The 22,817-nt window shown below is 40.1% G+C and overlaps 1 protein-coding gene across 1 annotated transcript in view; it reads left to right on the top strand.

Annotated features, from left to right (window-relative positions):
• The first annotated feature begins 10,403 nt into the window (after nt 1–10,403).
• The window catches only part of ZCCHC4 (zinc finger CCHC-type containing 4), a 47,520-nt gene continuing 35,106 nt past the window's right edge, over nt 10,404–22,817 (top strand). The window contains exons 1-5 of the mRNA XM_008140196.3: nt 10,404–10,561; nt 11,286–11,404; nt 12,120–12,202; nt 21,523–21,798; nt 22,225–22,305. Coding sequence (XP_008138418.2) covers nt 10,426–10,561; nt 11,286–11,404; nt 12,120–12,202; nt 21,523–21,798; nt 22,225–22,305 — 695 coding nt within the window. The 5' untranslated portion in view covers nt 10,404–10,425. The remainder of the gene's footprint in view (nt 10,562–11,285; nt 11,405–12,119; nt 12,203–21,522; nt 21,799–22,224; nt 22,306–22,817) is intronic.

Genomic DNA, 22,817 nt, shown 5'->3' with positions numbered 1-22,817 from the left:
GACAAGGTTCGATTCCTGGTCAGGGCACATGCCCTGGATTACAGGCTCGACCCCCAGTGGAGGGCATGCAGGAGGCAGCCGAGCAGTGATTCTCTCTCACCATTGATGTTTCTATCTCTTTCTTCCTCTCCCTGCCTCTCTGAAATCAATAAAAATACATATATTTTTAAATAACAGTAGTGTTTTAAGGGACTTGAAAATCCCAATGTCATAATTACAGTCAAATGTAGAATATCAGCCCTAATTAAAGTGGGCCATAACAGGTAATCACAAAATCATTTATATTTGATTTTGCATATCAATATGTCTGACATCTGGGAATTTGTAGCACTTACTACTCACCAAGCGACTTAAACTAAGATGAACCCCATGTGAAGGTGTAATTCCAAAGAAGCAGAAGTTTCATTCTCTTCTTCAGGCTCCAAACAAATAACACCACCTCTTGGAAAAAATTGGGTGGCTTGTGGTCGTGGCCATGATGAGTGAGAGTACTGCTGTCCAAGTAGAAGTGTTCTCCTACCTCCCCCCACCCTTCATCATCGAAAGGGTGAGGTGACGGAAAACTGGAAGCTTAAAGCTCAAGCTACTATCTTCAGATAAACACTACTAATTGAAATGTGCCTTTGAAGACGTGTTCTAAAAGAACTAAGTTGTTATGATGTAGGTACTGCTTTCATAGCACGGTTGTTTTCAATATTTTGAGAATTGCTATATTAATTTTTATAATGGAAACTTTAGTAAATTGCTACAGTTTTATATCCTAAAATTAAAACAGTGTGTAAATATTTTTTAATGGTCTGATCAGGCCAGAAAAGTGAAGTTGAAATATTTAAAGATGTGATTGTAAGTCAGAGTACATTGGTTATATTTTGTGAATTTTCATGAACTTAATTGTTATTTAAATATTGTGTTAATTTTTTCAGTGAGTATGTTATAGTGTCAAATGGTAGACTAAAGGGAATAAAAACCATCATTGTCTTAAGGTGAGATTTCTCCTGGTGTATATATTGAATATTTAGCAAGTTTGTGAACACATTTATGTTTGTAAATGATGGCAAACCGCCATTTTCTTGCTTTATATCATAGTGGTATAGTTTAATTCTTTGTAATTCCAAAAGGTATATTTAACTGGAACCTTTATAATTGGAGACATTTTAATTTTTATTTAATTTTATGCTGCCTTATTCTCCCCCAAATTTGTCAGCAATTGAAGACTGTGGAAACATGGTGTTTTACAGACTTGACAACAATTTGATTCACAATTTATTTTTAAACATTTGAAAAACTATACTAATGGAATTAAAACTATTTTAAAATGCTGGTGACATGTTACTTGATCAGATTACGTCGGAAGTCCTTTACAGACATGTAAAGGGACAGGCACCGTCTTATGTTTTACAGTCTACCTTCTCTCCCAGAGGTGCTGGGGCGCCTGTGCAGAGTGGTGGCGAAGACTCAGTGTCCTCTGTTTTCAAGCCTCTGGTGCAGTTAGTTTGGGGCCATGTGACTGCGTTCTGACCAGTGAGCTGTGGGGACAAGTGATGTGTGGCTTCAGATGAGGCAGTGAAACTCACTGCCATCACAATCCGTGGTCATGACTGCATAGTCCCCCAGCTTTCTGCTGGGCTGTAAACACAAAGTGAGCAAAATGGAAGCAGCCGGGACCCCGGGAGGCACTGCTTAGAGAGGAGAGCCTGCTGACTTCATTGGACTGACATGAACAAGAAATAAATGTATGTATTTAGTTACTAAACTTTTGAGTTTAGTCATTACTAAAGCATAATAGTCTGTCCTGTCCTGGGCATTATAATGTAAAAAGAAAAATATAAATCATTTAAAAATAAAAAATCAATTATAGGAGGCAGGATAACAGCAGCAGTGGATCTCTTTTTAATCTCCTAAATCCCCATGGATCTATCCTATAGCAAAAGAAAAACAAATGCAGTGGCCCCATCTTCACTAAAATTAGGGACTGGACTGCCCCTGTGAATCCTAGACTCTGACTAAAACCATCAACAGCAACAAGATCATGTGGGGACAAGCTTTGAAGAGCAAGCAAAGAAAAAGTAAGGGAGAACTTGAGATGTTTGTAAGAACCAAAGAATCCAGAATTTGGCAATATGTACTGAGCCCTAAAGGAGGAGTCCACAGTAGTGGTGGCAAGCTTAGCCGGTAGATCCAAAAACCACAATCACAATTGGGAGAGGGCTGTCTAGCAGTAAATGACTGTATCCTGGGAAAAGGAGCTGCAGAAAGGGTATGAGGGTGCTAGAGCAACCTGGGTCTTCAGGGTTCTCAGAAGTAGCCCTGTGAGCGCACATAGGCCTGCACCAGGGGAAACGGGTATAGAATCCACATTGACGAAGGAAGGATACTAGGGGTAAAGGTGAGAAGGTTCAGACACTGAATAGAGCAGGACCAAATAAAGTCAGAAAGTACCAAAGAGTACGCAGAAAACTAACTTACAGGAGAGAGAACCCTAGCACCACAAAACTGGGAAACTCCTGGCTCACCTCACCTCCTACACAGGAATCTTTGAAAAATAAAGACAAAGCCATGTCACTTAAACATGACCAATATGCTCTTAAAAAAAAAAACAGGGTAATTTAACACACCCACAGAAAATGAAGATGTCCCAGAAACATTTACAAAGCAGAGGAAAATAATATTTTTAAAATGCTAAAGGAATTTCAGAAATGGTAGAACCTAAGAACAACATAACATCAAAATTGGGAAAGTTCAGAAATGAGATGGGCAAGCAACAGGGAGAAATAAAACAAGAGCTGACAGCTCAGAGGAAATTTTAGAGTTAAAAAAGTGTTTCAGAAATAAACTAGAAGTAACATGACAAGGAGGCCTGCTTTCATTGGTCCTGTTCAGTATTGTACTGTAGAGCCAGTCAGTGCAGTAAGGGCAGGGAAGAGGTAAAAGGTATGAGTCAGAAAGGAAGAAATAAAAAATGTCATTATATATAAACTTGTGGGCCCGGTGCATGAAATTCGTGTGGGGGGTGGGTGGGGTGTCCCTCAGCCTGGCCTGCACCCTCTCACAATCTGGGACTGCTGGGTCCTAACCACTCACCTGCCTGCTTGCCTGATCGCCCCTAACCACTCTGCCTGCCAGCCTTCTTACCCCCAACTGCCCCCCTTGCTTGCCTGATTGCCCCCTACTGGCCCCCCCCACCAGCCTGCTCTCCCCAAACTGTCCCCCCCCACTGGCCTGATTGCCCCCAACTGCCCCCACCACCTCAGCCCTGCCACCATGGCTTTTGTCCGGAAGGACGTCTGGAAGATCTCCTGGTCTAATTAGCATATTACTCTTTTATTAGTATAGAGGCCTGGTGCACGGGTGGGGACTGGCTGGTCTGCCCTGAAGGGGTTCTGGATCAGGGTGGGGGTCCCCTTGGGGGGTGGGGCCGGCCTAGGCGAGGGGCTAAGGCAGTTTGCAGGCTGGCCATGCCCCCATTGGGGTGGGGGGGGGGGTCCCTGCTGGGGGGCGTGGCCAGCCTGGGTGAGGGGCTGATGGCCATTTCCATCTTTGAGGGCGGGACAATCAATTAGCATATTCCCTCTTTATTAGATAGGATGACATAATTATGCATGTAGAAAATTCAAAAGAATCTACTGATAACTCTTAGAATTAATAAGTGAATTTTGTAAGGTTTATATACCAGCAACATTGGTTAGAAAAAGAAAATTTTTAAAGATACCATTTATAGCAGCAACAAAACATCAGATTCAATCAAAGATGTGCAAGATTCTTACACCAAACTATGAGTATTGAGAAAATTGCGGTCAATACGGGCAAGATGCCCACAGTGGTAGGTGAGTGTTTTTTAAACTCTGTCATTTTCCATGTTTCAATTATTTCATTAAAATAATAAGCCTTGCCCTAGCCAGTTTGGCTCAGTGGATTGAGCATCGGCCCGGACTGAAGGGTCCCAGGTTCGATTCTAGTCAAGGGCACATGCCCAAGTTGTGGGCTCATTCCCCAGTGGGGGTATGCAGGAGGCAGCTGATCAATGATTCTCTCTCATTGATGTTTCTCTCTCTCCCTCTCCCTTCCTTTCTGAAATCAATAAAAATAAATTTAAAAAAAAGAATAAGCCTGTATACGGGAACACATTTACATGAATGTTTTGTTTGCCACCTTTATTAGTTTGCTGGGGCTGCCATAACAAAATACCACAGACTGAGTTGCTTAACCAACAGAAATTTGTTTTCTGAGTCTGAAGACTGGGAGTCCAAGGTCAAAGTGGCAGCAGGGTTGTTTGACCTGTCTCCTTGGTTTACAGAAAGCTCCTTCTCATTGTGTCCTCACATGGCCTTTTCTCTGTGCACGCACATCCCTGGTGTCTCTCCCTCTTATAAGGACACCAGCCCTAAAGAATTAGGACCCACCCATATAACCTCATTTAACCTTAATTACTTCTTTAAGGGCCCTATCTCCAAAAATAGTCACATTGTCAGTTAGGCCTTCAACACGAATTTTGGGGGACACATTTCAGTTCATAACACCACCCAAAGTAAAAAATGTAAGCAGCTACGTACGCATTCAATGTCTCTAATGTAGCCAAGATCGGCCTCTACCTTAGCCAATACTGCAGTCCAGGCACCTTCTGAGTCATATTCCTAATGGAAGACTGAGATCATAAGAACAGCCACCTGTAAATATTTTCTAAAGTGAAGCCTGAGAGTCTAATATTGTGCAGGAACTTTTCAACCTGGATTTGTAATAATTATTTTGTCTACGGAGATAAATGTCTTGCTTACTGCTGGGCTCTTGGTTCTGTTCTATGTAATTGTAAACCAGAGCCTCTCATTTCTCACTTATGGCAGATACATGAATTTGCTTTAGCTAGTTTTCATTTCCTTTATAAAACCCCAACTCCTGAATGGATAATAGTTGGTGTGATGGTTATAAATCCCTGATTGAATTCAACACATTTATTAGGTACTCACTGTATGCCAGATTCTCCAAAAGGTATCAGTAAGATACAATTTCAGCTCTTGGATTTACTCTTCAAATGCTGCTCAAAGGGAGAAGGAAAAACTGAAAATGATATCAAATATTCTCTGTCCGGCTGGTGTGGCTCGGTGGTTGAGCATCGACCTATGAACCAAGAAGTCACGGCACATACCCAGGTTGTGAGCTCAATCCCCAATACAGGGCAAGCAGGAGGCAGGTGATGAATGATTCCCATCATTGATACTTCTATCTTTGGCATAAGGATTATTTTAAGCAGAATACAATGGAAATCAATAAAAATATATTTTTAAAAATATATTTTCTAAGAAATAAGGTCTTTCCTGATCTTTGATCATATGTCCTACACCTGCACATTCCTACCTTTGCCTCTTAGATTGTAAATTCTTTGCATACAAGGGAAGGAAAGTAAGTGCTTTGTAAACTAAATGCTTGATTGCCTTTGACTTGAGCTCTCAACATTTTTCTTATTTATTATAGAAGCATATTTTTAATGTCTAGATTTCTCTTGGATTGTGGAGGGTATGACTCATTCAGCCTCTTGGCCCATGGATCAAATATGTATACGACAGAAATGCATTTATCTAAGCAAATTTCATTATTTTTTCATTGAATTTATTGGGTTTACATTGGCTGGCCAAACCATATAGGTTTCATGTGTACAACTCAATAAAACATTATCTGCAGACTGCATCATGTGCCCATCATCCCAGCAAACTGCATTATTAATCAGCATCATTTTATTCAATAAGTTTTTGCCTGCTTCAGAAGCCATGTAAAGAGTTCTTTGGGAAAAATCCTTAAGCTTAAAAGGTTTTATTCTACCTCCATGTAATGCAATAGATTTAACTTTTGTCATTTCAAAATACTGTAAACTTACTTATGTTCTAATATTCCTATCTTCAATAAATGGAGCCCTCGCTTGTTTGGCTCAGGGGATAGAGCATCGGCCTGCAGACTGAAGGATTCTGGGTTCGATTCCCATCAAGGCCACGTAGGTTGGTTGCAAGCTCGATCCCCGGTGTGGAAGGCAACCAATCAATGTGTCTCTCTCACATCAATGTTTTCTCTCTCTCTCTCTCTCCCCCTCCCTTCCACTCTCTCTAAAAATCTATGGGGAAAAAATATCTTTGGGTGAGGATTAACAAACAAACAAATACATAATGGAAGATGTGCCACAATTCTCTTTTGACTAAGCGTTTGAGATTGGAATAGACCTGCTTGTAAGTCCTGGTCCTGCCCCTTACTAGCTCCGGGCCCTTGGTCAGTCAGATCTTGCAATCTCCCACATGTAAAATACATGAGCTAATGGTAACTTCAGAGATTTGTACTGAGGATGAAATAAGGTATATTTTGTGAAGAGTGCGGCACAAATTCTGTTGGTTATAGATTCGGTTTCTACCCGAGAAGCTGTCTGTATGTATTAATGGCACGCTTGGAGTTTCGGTTTTAGATGATGAAATAAGGCATATGTCCGTGTTTCTGAGTTTGGATTATTGCATAAAGGGGATATTGCACACGCAAATTTCTAGATTTGATATCGTCTTTCCTGGAGCATGGTGACAGATTTGGCATCGAAAGGCTATTTTAAAGTGTTCTGTTGTATGACACCGGCTGACTTGTGGTTGAGAGGGAAAGGCACCTTAGGTCACCGGGTAACAGTAAGAGACTCCCTGAGAAATGAAGTGACATTTGAAAAGGTTTTTTCGTTCTGAATCCTGGCACCTGGGTCCAGCCTGTGAAATGCTAACATGGCCCTCTGCCTGGCAGGTTTCTAGAGCTGAAAATGGAAAGCACGTGATATCAAAAAACAAAAAAACAAGAGCAGCCAATCACTCTGTAAGCACAGCAATGTGTTTCTTTTTCCTTGGACTCCAGAAGCCTGGCCACTCCTCAGCTCTGGCTACAGGATTCCCACCTGACAGGCAAGGCTTTAGAAACCTGTAAAAATCAGGTAGCCTCCCCTTTCCAGAACGTTGTATAAGCATCTCTGGGCTGATCGCTGGCTGCCAGAACTGGTTTAACCAGCTTCAGTGACACTTAGGCCTTTCCGGGTTATCAAGTTGAATAAAACTGCCTTTAATCTCAGTGTGGCTTTGGGAACAATCCAGAAAGCTATTTTACCCTTTAAGTGTTTGCGGAAAATTGCAGTACTTAAAGACAATCAGGAACCGCATTTAAACCAAGGTATGTACCCGTTTAAACCAAGGTTGCCACAGCCCTGGCAGTTCCTAAGCAACGTGACATCTGGCTACACCTGCTATCCGCGCTGTCAGTGAGGAGGTGGAAATGCACACTTCTCCGAATCGCCAGCTAAAATGCTGCTCATCTACTGGACAGCATCCACCTTAATATGTTTTGAGGGGAAATATTATTACCTTTAAGTTTTGAAAGTCTGTGGTTCAGAGGGGTCAAGTTGCTGCTGACGCAGAACTTGGTATAATCTAGGAATGCAGTAGAAAAGCTTTTGACTCGGAATGAAGACATGGAGGAGGGGTAGCAGAATAAGCCACTCCTAAATATGCCACTTTGACATAAGGATTATTTTAAGCAGAATGCAATTGAACAGAAGCACATACAAGAAAAGCTCTCTGGCCCTGGCCGGGGAGCTCAGCAGGTTAGACATCGTCCCAATACACCAAGGTTGCACGTTAGATCGCCTGTCAGGACATATATAAGAATCAACCAACGAATGCACAAATAACAAATCAATCTCTCCCTCTCTCTCTCTCTCTCTCTCCCCCCCTCCCTTTCTCTCTCTAAAATCAATAAAATTTTTATAAAGCAAAAGCAACAAACAAACAAAAAACTTCCTTGCCTAAAAGCAGAACATGATTTGTAAAGATGTCTGCCACCTCCCCTCTCTACAAGGAAGGACAGAAGTTAGTCAGTGGAGACAATTCTAGACCCTCATCAGTCCAGAGAGGACCAAAGGCATCTACATACAAAATTTGCTAAAACTAACCTTTACCTACCTTTAGTTTCCCCAAATATTTGCCTTGGCATGATTTGCCACCCCTAGTATCTCCAAGTCCTTCTCCTTTGCCTTAGCACGTCTCTAAAAATTTATTGGTTTTTCTTTTTTTTTTCATTAAGATGCTGTATAAGCCCAAGTTCTAATCACTCCTTTGAGTTACTCATCTCTAAATGCTCCGTGTGTGCAGTTCAGTTAATTAGCTTCTGTTTTTCTCTCCTATTAATCTATCTTTTGCTAGTGAAATTTAAAGGACCTCAGTAGAAGAGCCCAAAATGGGTAGAGGAAAAAGATGGAGGGGGGATAGCAGGATGATTGACAGGTATTGTAGCAGGGATAGTACAGAGAAGGGTTAGCTGTCTTGCTAGGAAAGAGCTTCATGACACATTAGTAGACATTCATCCATCCAATATTATGACTGCAGCCATAGAACATTAGTTGCCATTCTTGGTTGTGACTGATAGTGATTCTGTTGTAATTAACGAATTACCAATAATAGGAAAGGAGCAAAAGGGAGGTTAGACAAATAAGCATGGTCATGTGGGCAGCTTCACCAGGAATCTGCAACTTTGTACTCCCCAGGGAACCACTTGTCTCTTCTCTGCAAAACACTGGGGGAAGGGACTGGACAAAGGGGAAGATGGGCAGTAAAGTCGGGGTGATGTAGGAAAGGTACTTGCCTGTCAATCTAGCCCAGGTAACCATGGTTGGCTAGAGGGGGCAGGACTAACGCAAGCCCATGAAAATCGGGGAGTAATCCCATAGACAAAGGAGCTTGCTCTCTGAGCTCTTGGCACTCTTGGCTCTGAGCTCTTGTGGTTTTCTTGTATTTGCCCGTGTTCTCTCCATAGCCATGTGGCCCTGGACTGATGCAATGGACTGATGGACTGCAGTGGGGAATACAAGCTAACCCAGCCTGATGCTGGATTAGATTGTGCAGACATAGAACAGAAACTCTGGGCAATGTCTTTAATCCTAGCTTTGCTAAAGCCACATCCACACTTCTATGGCGGGACAAAGGTGTAGGAAGCTGCTATAGGGTAGTAAATGTGTGAGTTTAAGTACGGGAAGTACAACAATTCTTTACTATAAGGAGATTTATTTGTTTCATCTGTAACCATACGTGTGTGCTTACTGCAGCTATAGAAGTCTTGAATTTGGATAAAATGATTCCTCCCACTTTATTATTATTTTTCAAAATTGTTTTAGCTATTCTAGTTCCATTGCCTTTTCATATTTCAGAATAATATGGCCTATAGCTACAAAAGTCTGACTGAGATTTTGATAGAAGTGAAACTAAACCTGTATCTCCCCTAAACTTGGGGAGAACTGACATCTTTACTATATTGAGTCCTTTAATCTATGAACAGAGTATGTCTCTACATTTATTTAGATCTTTGATTTCTTTTATTAGAATTTTGTAGTTTTCAGCATACAACTCCTGTGTACACGTTTTGTTAGACATATGTAAAACCTAACTATTTCACTTATTTGAGTGGTTGTAAGTGGTGTTCTATTTTAAATTTTGGTGTTCTGGTGATCTTTGTTAGTATATTGAAGTACAATAGATTTTTGTATGGTTTTTTAAAAATTATTTTATTTTATTTATTTTTTACAGAGAGGAAGGGAGAGAGATAGACAGTTAGAAACATCAATGAGAGAGAAACAACAATCAGCTGCCTCCTGTATACTCCCCACTAGGGATGTGCCCGCAACCAAGGCACATGCCCTTGACCGGGAATCTAACCCGGGACCCTTGAGTCCGCAGGCCGACGCTCTATCCAGTTAGCTAAACCGGTCTCGGCTGGATTTTTGTATGTTTATCTGGTATCCTGCAACCTTGTTGAACTCAGTTTAAACTAGAGTCATTTTTGTAGATTCCTTGGGATGGTACGTAGACAATCATGTCAGACGCAAATAGGGACAGTTTTATTTCTTTACAATACATACATGTCAATGGATATGCAACGATCACGTGCAACTATAAACATGGTCCAACAGGTAGAAGATGATACTGCGCCTCCAACCTTGAAAAGAGGGTGGGTTCACGAAGGGCAGAGACTTTAGCTATTTCTATTGCCAACTGCTGTTGGTGGCGATGCTGCCTTTGGGACTCAAACCCGACCAAATCTTTGCTCTGAAGAGTCCTTTCATTTCCTGCCTGTATTCTGAATGAAAGGAGGGTACTTGCAGGTGCTAAGACGTTCGGCAGAAAATAGAGGAACTTATTGCCCAGGTCCAACAAGTTGCCTGCGAGTCGTACCCTTCCTTGCTCAGGACTGCTTAGGGGCAGGGCAGGGCAGGGCACCCAGGGCGGGCGGCGACGGCGTCTGATGGAGTCTCGCCTCGCGGCCGCAGCTCCTCCTAGGCGCGCGGGGGCGCTGTGAGTCTCTGCCGGTCGTGGCGACGCTCTTTCTCCACCTCCTTAGTGGTTGGACGGAAGCTCTCGGGACGGCGGCGGGAAGATGGCGGCCCTCAGGGACAGGCTGGGAACCGGGGAGGCAGAGGGGAGCGCGGGCAGCCCGGGCAGCCCGGGCAGCTCGGGAGTGGAGGTGGTGCTTTCCTCCGACCCCGCCATCCCCGCCCCGCGGTGCCCTCACGGTGGGTCCGCGTTCGGGCTCAGCCTGGCTGCCGGGCGCCTGGGGGCGAGCGTTCGCCTGAGTTTCCGGGGGGCGTTTAGGGCTCCCGGGTTTTCATCAACCTTTCTCCCCCGCCGTGTGTGATGCCTAGCAAACACCCCCTTCCTCGGGAAGTTGTGGTTTTCAACTTACTTAAGAAACCGTTATAAAAAGTCCCACTGTTGTGGTTTTGGCTCCACGGCTGTTCTCTCTCTATTTTAAGGAAAGAGACAGAGGCTAGGCAAAGGGGAGGCGTGTTATCGAGTAATCCCCATCACCAAGTACTTGGGGGTTTCATTTGTTGATTTACCACTTTTTCAGTAAAAAAAAAAAAAAGGTTAGAACGACAGAGTGAATTCTTGCGAAGAGGGGGTGTGTCCAGCTCTCCACGCCCAGATTTCCCCGGGAAGGGTCACGGGGGCGGAGGAGCCACGTGCTCGGTTCTCTGGACGCCCTCCTTGCTCTGGTCTGAGGGCCCAGGCCACTCACCTCGTGGACAGCAGCTCTGCTAACAGTGGCATTTCATTCCTGGAGAAGGCCAGTGTCCAAAAATGAGTTCCTAAGTAAATCATTAAAGGAGTGGATTTAATGATGATAAATCCGTGCATAAAATGAAAACGAGTTTAGTTCAGGGCGGTGAAAACCAGGAACCTGACGCACGTGACTGTTGTTTGACATATTTTTTTTTTTTCCTGTTCTGGAACTAGGTCCCACCCTCTTGTTTGTAAAGGTGAGCCAAGGGAAAGAAGACACGCGGAGGTTTTATGCCTGCTCGGCCTGTCGAGATAGAAAAGATTGTAACTTTTTTCAGTGGGAAGATGAAAAGGTATATTAACTTTTTGGGTGTATGTATTTTTAATTTTTGATGTATGTGACATCTTTGAGGATGAATGAGATAAACCTTTATAAAGAGTTGAAGATACCGTGTGGTTGGTAAGACAGGTTCATACTCTTAATTTACTTGGATCACTGATGTCTGAAACTACGGTCTCAAAGACTTAGTTCCCATTAAGGCCTTCTGAGGTGTTGGTATTGGGTTTGCAAATACATCATATTTCTCCCCTAAAGAGTGTAGGTCACGATCATTCCAAAGAGTGTTTTAGAAAAACACCCTTTTTAAACCTTTGCATCGGACATCCTTTATACAGCTACTGGATGACAGATGAAGGCACTTGGAGAAATAGTTATGAGCTGGGTATCCTCTTGGACTCAGCTCCAATGAAAGTTTCTGGAAGTGTTGACTAGAATGTTTTCAGCTTTGGTAGGTTTCTTAGAAAACAGCCTTGTATGTTACTCTTCTGCAGACCTGCTGAGATCACCACATGAGAGCCGATCAGCGTGCTCTGCTGCTTCACACTGCTCTAGAATTTTTCCAGTTTAATGTTTTGGTGTGCTGTGGTTCCTCCCCGCCCCCGAAATGAATGCTTGTTTACAACTTTGAACTTCTTCAATTTCTGGCTTCTTGATGTCAGAATGTGATCCCGGTTTCTCCAGCATGGTAGCAAGTTTGATGGCATATTAAGTGGATTTTGTATTCTCAGTTGTCAGGTGCTAGACTTGCTGCCCGAGAAGCTCATAACCGAAGATGCCAGCCTCCTCTCTCCCGAATGCAGTGTGTGCAAAGGTACTGATGTGCTGTCGTTTTTATTGTCCTGTTTGTTTGTTTTTTACCTGTGCCTTTAATTAATTGCTTCTATTTGTGGTAAATATATGTTACATAAAATTTACCAATTCAGTAGCATTATGTACATTCACAATGTTGTGCATCCATCACCACTATTTCCAAAACCTTTTCATCACCCCAAATAGAAACTTTGTCACCATTAAGCAGTAACTCTATTCCACCTGCCCCCAATCTCTGGTCACCTCTGATCTATTTGTCTCCATGAATTTGACTATTCTAGGTCCCTCTGATGAATGAAATCATCAATATTTGTCCTTTATGTCTGGCTTATTTCACCTAGCATAATATTTTCAATACTTATCCATGTTGTAGCATGTGTTAGAATTTCATCCTTTTAATAGCTGAACTAGTGGCCTGGTGCACAAATTGGTGCACATTGAAAGGAAATTAATTAGAAGAAATATTTTACCACTATTCACCCTTTCTCTGTAATAGAAGTGTCAATCAAATTCACAATCTACAATGACAGATCGAATGACGTGTGTGATTGGCACCAAAGAGAGCTTTATATGTATTGTGCATGTGTGAGTCAACTTAGCCTTTCATATATATAGAATAAACTTGTTTAATTAGACCTGCTTTCTGATTTAGCTGAACTTTTTCCAGCCCAGTGAAGCACCCCAACTTTTCTTTCAGGTAATTGTCAGCAACACAGCAGTAAATACCAACACGAAGCAGATTATTATTGTAGATCACGCAGGGAGAATAAAGGGTAAAATATTTAACTGCAGTGGTGTTTGACTATATTCTGTGCAGTGAGAAAGTCTGAAGTCATTTTCAAGGTCCACCATTTCTTCTTTTCAGTCGGGTCAAGTTTCTAAGCTTGCTAAATCTCCTCTAAGCTTTCTAAATCTCCGTTTTCCGGCTAACGAAAAGAAAATACGATTCTACTAGGTCTCCTATCTACCTACTCCAGAACTTGTGAGAGGATCAAATGAGATGAGGCACAGGAAGATGCTTCACGGACATTTGGTTAAAGTGTAAAATGTTTGTACCTGGCTATAAAGCAAGTCGTGTTTCTGGGCTGAAGAAACTGTAAGGAGGCTAGTCGCTAGGAAGAGGAAGCCAGGCGTTGCTACGTGATATCATTACCTGGCGCCCACAGCGACTGTTTCCGGGCTGGGCTGGGCTGGGCTGGGCTATGGGCCGCATTTTGTGCCATGGGGTCTTGGCAGCATTGGCTGCGATTTGGTGGGCTGTTGCTCTGGGGTGGTGGCAGGGCCTGTGTTTCACTTGGGGGAAGCTGAGTGTTGCTTTGTGGGCGCCAAGTCTGCGGTGCCATTTCTCTAGATGGCCAGTGCGCATCACGGCAGCTCCTGCATTGAGCATCTGCCTCCTGGTGGTCAGTGCGCATCATAGCGACTGGTCGGAAGGACACTTAGCGTATTAGCCTTTTATATATAGAGATAGTATTCTATTGTATGTGTATACCACACGTGATTTATTCACCTATCAGTGGACACTTGGGTGTTTCCACATTTTGGCTATTTTAAATAGTGCTACAGTGCACAGTGGTGTTTGAATCCCTGTTTTCAGGTCTTTGGCATATATACCTAGGAGTTGAACTACTGGATCATAAGGTAATACTATGTTTAGTTTTTGGAGGACCCGCCAAACTGTTTTCCATAGTGGCTGCACCATTTTATACTCCCACCAGCAATATGTGAGGGTTCCAATTTCTCCATGTCCTTGTCAGCACTTATTTTCTGTTTTGTTTTGTCTTTTATTATAGCCATCCTAGCAAATGTGAAGTGGTATGTCATTTTGGTGTTAATTTTTTATTTTCCTGAACTCATAATGTTGATCATCTTTTCATATGTTTTTTGGGGGGAGCTGTTTGCTTATCTTCCTTAGAAAAAATGTCTATTCAATTCTTTTGTCAATTTTTAAAATGGTTTTCTTTTGGTTGTTGAGTCATAGGAGTTCTTTAATATGCTTATACATTCACCCTTATTAGATGATTTGTGAATATTTTTTTTCCATTCTTTAGATTGTCTTTTTACTTTCTTGATGATGTCCTTTGATACGCAAGAGTTTTTAATGTTGACAAAGTCCAACTTAACAAATTTTTCTTTTGTTGCTTGTGTTTTTGGTAGCAGAGCTAAGAATTCATTGCTAAATACAAAACCATGAAGATTTCCTGTAATGTTTCTGTTTTGAAATACTAAACAAACCATTTAAAAAGAACAAAACTGTAAACACCTGTTTTTAAATATCTCCACTGTTAAAATGTTTTATTGGGTGAACTGGAATTGAGCCATAGATTTAATTCTTCGGCAAACCTGAGAAAAGAGTTCATCCCTCTTCTGTGTACTCTCTGTGCTGGGAGAAGCTCCTAAGAATTCCCTGTTCCAAGTTGCTGATGACAAGTAGGTTTTCACTCTAATGGCTACTCCTTCTGGCTATCTGGACTGCTGTTTTGAAGGCTTCCGAGGTCTTATCCAGGCTAAGTGGAAAGGATTACTGGGATCTATTAAAAATGTCTTCCTAAGCTTCTTAGTAGATTTTAAAGTCCTTTGATGGAGGAGGCTTTTTAAAAGATAAATGGGTTGCCTATTAACCAAAGTACTTAATCAGTGATGTCTACTTAGTTTATAAGAATTCAATCAATAACAAAAAATGTTGAGAAGGGAAGTGATATAAATTGAGCACTACTGTGAGCTAGGCACTAAGCTAGGTGTTTTACACGAGATATTTTTTTTTTTTAATCCTGCTGAGTTAGTTTACTTAGTGAGTTAGTTTACTTAGATGAGAAATTGAGGTTTAGAAAAGTTAAGTAACTTCAAGTTCATACTACTAGAATGGCTGTATTTTTATTTTATTATTTTTTGAATATGTTTTTTCATTGGTTTTTAGGGAGAGAGGAAAAGAGAGAGATAGAGAGATAGAAACATCGATGAGAGGAACATCATTGATCCACTGCCTCCTGCACACACCCCCACCGGGAATCGAGCGCACAACCTGGGCAAGTGCCCTGACCAGGAATCAAACCGGCAACCTCCTGGTTCCTGGGTTGGCGCTCATCTGTTTAGCTACACTGGCTGGGCTAGAACAGCTGTATTTTAAAATTTAAAAGCATATAGTAATTAATATATGATGTGTATGTTTCATTTAAGGAGATATAAGGAATAAAACATGAGGAGTTATAGCTACATCATAATGAGATAAAATAGAATAAGATGAGAAAGTAGAAAAACATCACCGATGGTTTCTCCCTCTGCACCCATCACCTTGGTCGATTTGTTACATTTCGACATTCCAGGCCTTTTTTCCTCTGCCAAGGTTTGTTTTACAAGGTTGTAGTCGTAATGTATACATAGTTTTATATTCTGCCTTATCACTTACTTTTATCTGATAAGCATGTTGTTCATGTTATCACATAAGGACATTGGCGATTCAATTAAACTATAAGAAAATCTAGCTGTTCTTGTTTCCTTGTGTAATAAAACTTTAGTCTGGAGCTAAAACACTATTCTTGTCTCTGTAAACCACAGAGAGTATCTTTTTATTTTTTTATTATAAAGAACTTTTGAAATTTACATTTCATGCTTATGAGAATATAAAAACACTGTTTAAAATACGAAGTATTAAATAATTTTTGAAAGGTTGTTTGTTTTCATTGCTTATAGAGGTTATTGACCTCACAGACTCGGAATTATTTAAAAGAGAAAAAGAAAGTATAGATTCAGTAAGATAATTTCATCTGTTATCTAGTGCTGGTTCTTGAGCACATCTTAAAATAATTTTCAGCATCTTAAATCATCTATGACCCATAACCTTGGATTTTGTTGCCCAACCCACCCTTCAAACATCCATCCATCCAACCATTTATTCGTTCTTTGTTGAGGTCTCAAAAAGAACTTAAAATGCTAGCAGTGGATTTGAGATATATTCAAAAATTATACAGTGCAAAGACTATCGATGGTATTCATAGGAAAGGCTGAGTGCTCTGGAGAGTCAGAAGCACTCCAGCTTCCTTGTGCCTTAGCAGATCAATACCGCTGAGGGATGTGGTATTTGAATAGATTTTGGAGGATGAATAGAAGGGTAAGCTTTTTTAAATATAATGTCTTTGATTTCATTGCATCACTTTGTAATTCATGCTCTTATGATTTCTTATATGCTTTCTATCAAGTAAAAGGTTCAAAATCAGTTATTCCTCTAAAAATCTTAAATTTTGGCTTTTAAAATCTAAGGCTTACTAAATTATCTATTCTCTCTTATTAATTACCTGTTCTGTTAGTGTGCCTTTAACTTAAGACTAAGCAGTTCATTCTTGTGTGTAAATGGACCTAAGGGCGATGTACCATTACTTGAGATTGTAATTGCTTTCTAATTTAACTTTATGCAACTCATTTATGTTATCTGATTACCTACTGTATTTGGAAGTAGTAAAATGCATTTAAACATTATACCTATTCTGTAAAGCAAACTTTTTATCTGTTATTGTAGAGTAACAATAGCTTTCCATTGACTGATTTATTTTTGGAATTGCTAGCAAGGAGTGATGGTAGCTAGCAAGATAAATTGACCTTGTTACTTGATTTTGATTACGGAACTGGCGGTGCTACACAGACTCCTAGGTTCTACAGAATAGGACTTGATATTCGTTTTCCTAATCTCACTCTGAACCGTCCTTTGTATTTCATGAGCTCGGTTGACAGATTTACATTTTGTGCCTGAGATTTGACTTTCCTTATAGGTTTTAGCTGCCTCTTACTTGCTGAAATGTGCTATTCTATTATGTAGTACGTTGGCACCTTGATTGTGACCTATGAAGTCTCAGAGAAGATATATTTTAATGCTAGAATCAGTATTAATTTATGTGCATTCAGATAGTTTTATTTAGTTGATATTTTATTTGGTTATGTTTTTTTTCAAAGCTCATTTAAACTCAGATTTTCGAGGTCTGCTATTAGGGAAATGCCATAAACATAATTTGTCTACTCCAGGAAAGGCAAATGGAATATCACATGGAGATCAATAAAAATGACATTTCAAAATGTTAGCCTGCAGTTTGTGAATCATGCTGAGCCTGTGGCAGAATGAATTTCTTTCCCCCCCTGGGGTATGTGTACTAAGTATAAATAAGGAAAGAGTGCTGAGTGATACTTAACTCTTCATGGTTTCATGTTCTTGCTACCAAGCTGTTAATAAACCTTGTGTCTGACTGATGGTTGCCAGAGGATAGGGGAGATGGGCCATTGGATGAAAAAGATGAAGGGATTAAGAAGTACAGATTGGGCACTGGCTGGCTTGGCTCAGTGCTGAAGGATCGTGGGTTCGATTCCCTTCAAGGGCATGTACCTGGAAACAACAAAGTACAGTTAAACCTCAATCCTCTGTTTGCACAGTAGCAGCATTGCTGGAAAATTCAAGTACATAAAATTCCAAAGAGGCTTGGTGTTTACACAGAAGTGAAATGAGGCCTCGACCTGCACCATCCAGTTCAGTGGCCAGAAGCTACTGGCCATTTGCAATGTGGCTACTCTGGATGTTGTAGACTGGCCTAACAATTATTAAAAAATAAATAATAAATCTCATTAATAATGTTTATATTGATTATGTGTTGAAATAGTATTTTGGATATACTGGGTTAAATAAAACACATCACCCAAAGGAAAATAAAAGGGGGGGGGGGGCATGTACCTGGGTTGCAGGTTCAATCCTTGGCTATGTCAGTTGTAATAATTCATCATCATGTTATCTGTGTTTTTTTTTAAATATATTTTTTATTGATTTTAGAGAGGAAGGAAGAGGGAGAGAGAGAGATGGAAACATCACTGATGAGAGAGAATCTGATCAGCTGCCTCCTGCATGGCCCCTTCTGGGGATCAAGCTTGCAACCTGGGCATGTGCCCTGACCAGGAATTGAACTGGTGATCTCTTGGTTCATGGGTTGATGCTCAACCACTGAACCACACCGATTGGGCCAGTTTTTATTTTTTAAGTAAATGTCTTTTATTAATAAAAATATTTTAAATCAAATTTTATATGTGGCTATTATATGATTCCATTTATATGTGATGTACAGAATGGACAAGTCTATAGCGATAGAGAGTACATTAGTGGTTTTTAGAGGCCAGGAGTAGCAGGAATTGTGGAGTGACTACTGATAGGTGCGAGGTTTCTTTTCTTTTTTTTTTAATTTCTTTATTGATTAAGGTATCACACATTTGTCCTCGTCCCCCCATTTCTATCCCACCCCCCTCCCCACACATGCCCCCACCCCCCTGTTGTCCTTAACCACTGGTTGGGCTCATATGTCTGCACACAGCGAGGTTTCTTTTTGAGGTGATAAAAATGTTCTGGAATTGTGATGGTTGCACAACTTCATGAATGTTCTAAAAATCATTGAATCGTACACTTTAAAAGGGTGATAGTGTGGTTTGTGAATTAAATTTTAATAAAGAAATCTGTGACAATAGAATCAAATAGTTCTGTGGGGTTGTACAAAGAGCAATACGCTTGTCTCCACCCATGCATTTGCCCCACCCCAGAAGCAGCTAGTCAGCTCTTCTGGCTAATTCTTTTAGAAGGCACATTCCTATCTGTAGAATACAAAGCATGCTTGTCTTTTACTTCTTGATGTATCAGTTTTTGGAATTATCTGTTTATTTCATGTGGAAGATGAGGATTTATCTTTCCCTCCTCTCTCTGCCCCTTCCCCTCCAATCCCATCCCCCTAACCCCCCACTATAATCTATATCTTTTCACACCTTAGTCTTACATAGTTATACCATGAATTTGGTTAGATTCAAAATTTAGTTTGTATTATTATAACCATATAAATGCTGCTCATAGGTAAACCATGAAATCATAAGTTCTTTTCCACATAGCTTTTTGTTTTCCTTGGAGTTAATAACAGTCTTGGATTTTTTGTTGTAGCTGCTGTTAGTTATTTATGTGCTCATCGCTGATTCAGCTGCAGACTCTGCTGGTTGTCTGAACCTTTCAGAACCTTCACATGTAGCGTAACCTATTGGTTTCATCTTCAAGAAATCTGTTCGAGGGCTTGTACAAATGCTCCAGTCTGGAAGGTGCCCTTTCTGCCTGGCACGAGGCTGTCCAGCAGGTTTTTCAGTAAGGACCTAGGTTATGTACTATATAACTTGAGTTCTTCCAAGTCCAGAATCAAACATTCATTCAAGATAAAGATTCTCAGAAAAATAGGAATAGATGGGAATTTCCATAACCCGATAAAGGGCATATAAGAAATACCTATAACTAATACCATACTGACAAAAGATTGAATGCATTCCTCCTAAGATTGGGACATAGCAAGGATGTCAACTTTTACCATTTCTATTTAACATTGATGGGGGATGCTAGATAATTTAACAAGTCTAGATTCAGGAATAGAATTTGAAAATACGAAAATTACAGGAGAGAAAGAGACATTTATATGACGTTTATTACAGTACATTATAATTGTTCTGTTATAGTTGTTACTCTCTTACTGTGCCTAATTTGGAAGTTAAACTTTATCATAGGTATGTGTATTTAGGAAAAAACATAGTTTATATAGGGTTTGATGCATCCACTGGGGAGAGTCTTGGAACGCATCCCCCGTGGAGGCTGGGAGACTACTGTAAGCTGGGGAGTTGTACCACTTATTTGTTTCCTTCTGTTATTCACTGGGCTGCCAGTTGTCCAATATATTGAAACTGTGGTTTCATGTATTTTGTCTGTTTAAAACATTTTTTGAAGGTCAGGATAGTAAACCCAGTTTCTATTACTGTATCATGGCTGGATGTGGGTGACTTTGACACACATTTAATAATGAAAGGTAACAGTGAATTCAGTGCTTCTGTGGCTGCAGTGTACTGGTTCTTTGCACTTGCACTTCATGTCATAGGGGCCCTGTTCTCTACTGACATTCTTTCTTTGAATTACTATAAAAGTTTCTTCTAATATGGTTGTCCTTTTTCTTTCTAGTCATGGATAAAGCTGTCACAGGAACAGTTATCATAGAAATAGAAACATTTAAATTACTGGCATGATAAGCTTATTTCTTGCTGTAGCCATTCAGAATATGTATTTGTCACTGCCTTGGGTGCTTTGAAGTGAAACTGTGCTTAGAAATAAAAAGTTTTTTTTAAAAAAAAATATATTTTATTGATTTTTTTACAGAGAGAAAGGGAGAGGGATAGAGAGTTAGAAACATTGATGAGAGAGAAACATCGATCAGCTGCCTCCTGCACACCCCCCACTGGGGATGTGCCCGCAACCAAGGTACATGCCTTTGACCGGAATCGAACCTGGGACCTTTCAGTCCGCAGGCCGATGCTCTATCCACTGAGCCAAACCGGTTTCGACAAAATAAAAAGTTTTAAACCCACTTTGATTTTACATTAAGTTCCGTTTTTCCAGTGCAGTTCCAGAGTTTAGTTCAATTGAAACCGTATGACTCCTCTCAAACTAGAAGAATCCTTTAGTGCACTATTTGACATGCTTAGATTTGGACATTTCTGACCCTCTATGAGCCTCGATAAGCTTATTTATTTTTCTTTTGTTTTCTTACTCTGAATTCATAGCTGCTATAGCATATACATACTCAGCAGTATTTTTTCTCTCTTTATTCATCCCAAATCAAAAGAAAAGAAAAAAAGACCAGGGTGGTGACTTTGAAATCAGACATAGGAATGACTTAAAAGATTGGATTCTATATTTCAAATGGGCCTCTAATATATATTTTTTAAGGCTTCGAATATCAGCTTGCTGTTTTGGGGATGAGTTTCCCAGAACTGCCTCCATCAGTATTGCTAAGAACAGAGGAACTTTGTAGGAACATTTTTTCTTTAAGGAGGCAATTCTTCTTGCTAAATATGCCATAAGAACTTGAAGAATGATCTTAATTTCTCATTTTAAAATGACTGTCATACTGAGCCAGACTATTTAACATTTCAAAGTTAGAGCACATGGATTCGTCAATAAATTTAAACGTGATAGTAGTCTCCATTACTACTAAGTTGTTTGAGTAGTATATTATGTTCACATTTTAAATGGATATTGATCTTCATTCAGTGACCGAATTGGAGCATCTCAATTCTTAAGAAATTGCTGATTCTCTTCCACTTTGTAGGCATGCAGCCAGACATAAATTCTAGCCAACATTTCCCAGATTTTTCTTACCTTTGCTTCTTTATGCAATAGTCTTTAGGAAATAATACTTTTTGCATACTAAAAATAGCAAAAATAAATTGTCCTTAAAACAACAAACTTACAGTACATTCCTTGTGTTGTGTTGTGTCTTGAAGGTATTTGAAGTTCATTGAGTTGCCGTTGTCTCAGAGAGAGTTTTGTCAAAGCTGTCAGCAGTTGCTCCTGCCAGATGACTGGGAGAAGCATCGTGAGCACCAGGTCATGGGTGATATTTCTGTCACCCAGTTAAAAAGGCCCAGTCAGCTCCTTTCTCCGCTGGAAAACAAGAAGACAAATGCGCAGTATTTGTTTGCTGATAGGAGCTGTCAGTTCTTGATAGACCTACTTTCTACCCTTGGGTTCAGAAGAGTGCTGTGTGTTGGAACACCGAGGTAGGTTATGTGGTTTTTAAAAAACTTTTCCTGGCACCTCTGTTTAAACTGTAAGAAAAAAATTCTCAAGTTCCAGGATAGGGCATGAAGCTTTGAGTATACAAAGAAGTATATAGAATGGTCCCTCTAAAGGAGTTTGCAGTCTGTAATCCATTTGGGAGAAATCTTTATAGATTTCTGATAAATGATAGGAGATTTTTTCTGATTGGCTCTTAAATTGTGTTTCTAATTTTAGACTTTTCTGTTTCAGAGAAGTTCTGCCTTTTAAAAAATACTTGTAAAACTGAAACTTTGATTACATCTGCCAAATTCTCTTCAGTGAACTATTAGAAATATCAGGAGAACATTGATTTTTTTTTGTTTATTTGTTTATTATCTATGGCCTTTGTAACTTTATATTAAATTTGCTTTCACTAATTGCTTTAGGTTGCATGAGCTGATCAGGTTGAAAGCATCAGGTGACAAGAAGCCTAACATTAAAAGCCTTTTATTGGATATTGATTTTCGGTAGGTTTACAAAGTATAATATTTATTCCCATTCATTGTCTCCTGCTTTTAATTGTTTTTCCTTTTTTTAATTGTTTATTACCTGTTCTAATCCTAGTTAACATTTAGAAGTAGTAATTGGTGATAAGGCACTTTTTCAGTCATATAAACTCCATATGTAATCCTCCATATTTCAAACAGAGGCTGTGAATTTCTCCTTTTTTTTCTTTTCCTCACTTTACCCTCTCCTGCCTCCCCCCACTCCCTTTTCCTTCTGATAAAGTGAATTTCTCTTTTTGCTAGTGTGCTTCCTAAATTTTGTCATGAATGTGCCTCGTTGTCTTTGGCTTATAATTTAGTGATGAATTCCTACTGAGTGAAATTTCTTCTCATATACTTGTTTTCAAAGATAATTCTGAGCTTCCTCCAGGACTTCGTTTCATTATGCTGTTTTAAGTGCGATAAGGCATTTATTTAATATTTTTACCAGATGATGTGCAGGTTGTTGTCTTTCACTGGATGTAGCCTAAATG

The sequence above is a fragment of the Eptesicus fuscus genome, chromosome 2 (genome assembly GCF_027574615.1).
Source record: "Eptesicus fuscus isolate TK198812 chromosome 2, DD_ASM_mEF_20220401, whole genome shotgun sequence".
NCBI lineage: Eukaryota > Metazoa > Chordata > Mammalia > Chiroptera > Vespertilionidae > Eptesicus > Eptesicus fuscus.
Note: the sequence above shows the minus strand (reverse complement) of the source record. Positions and strands in the feature narration are given on the sequence as shown.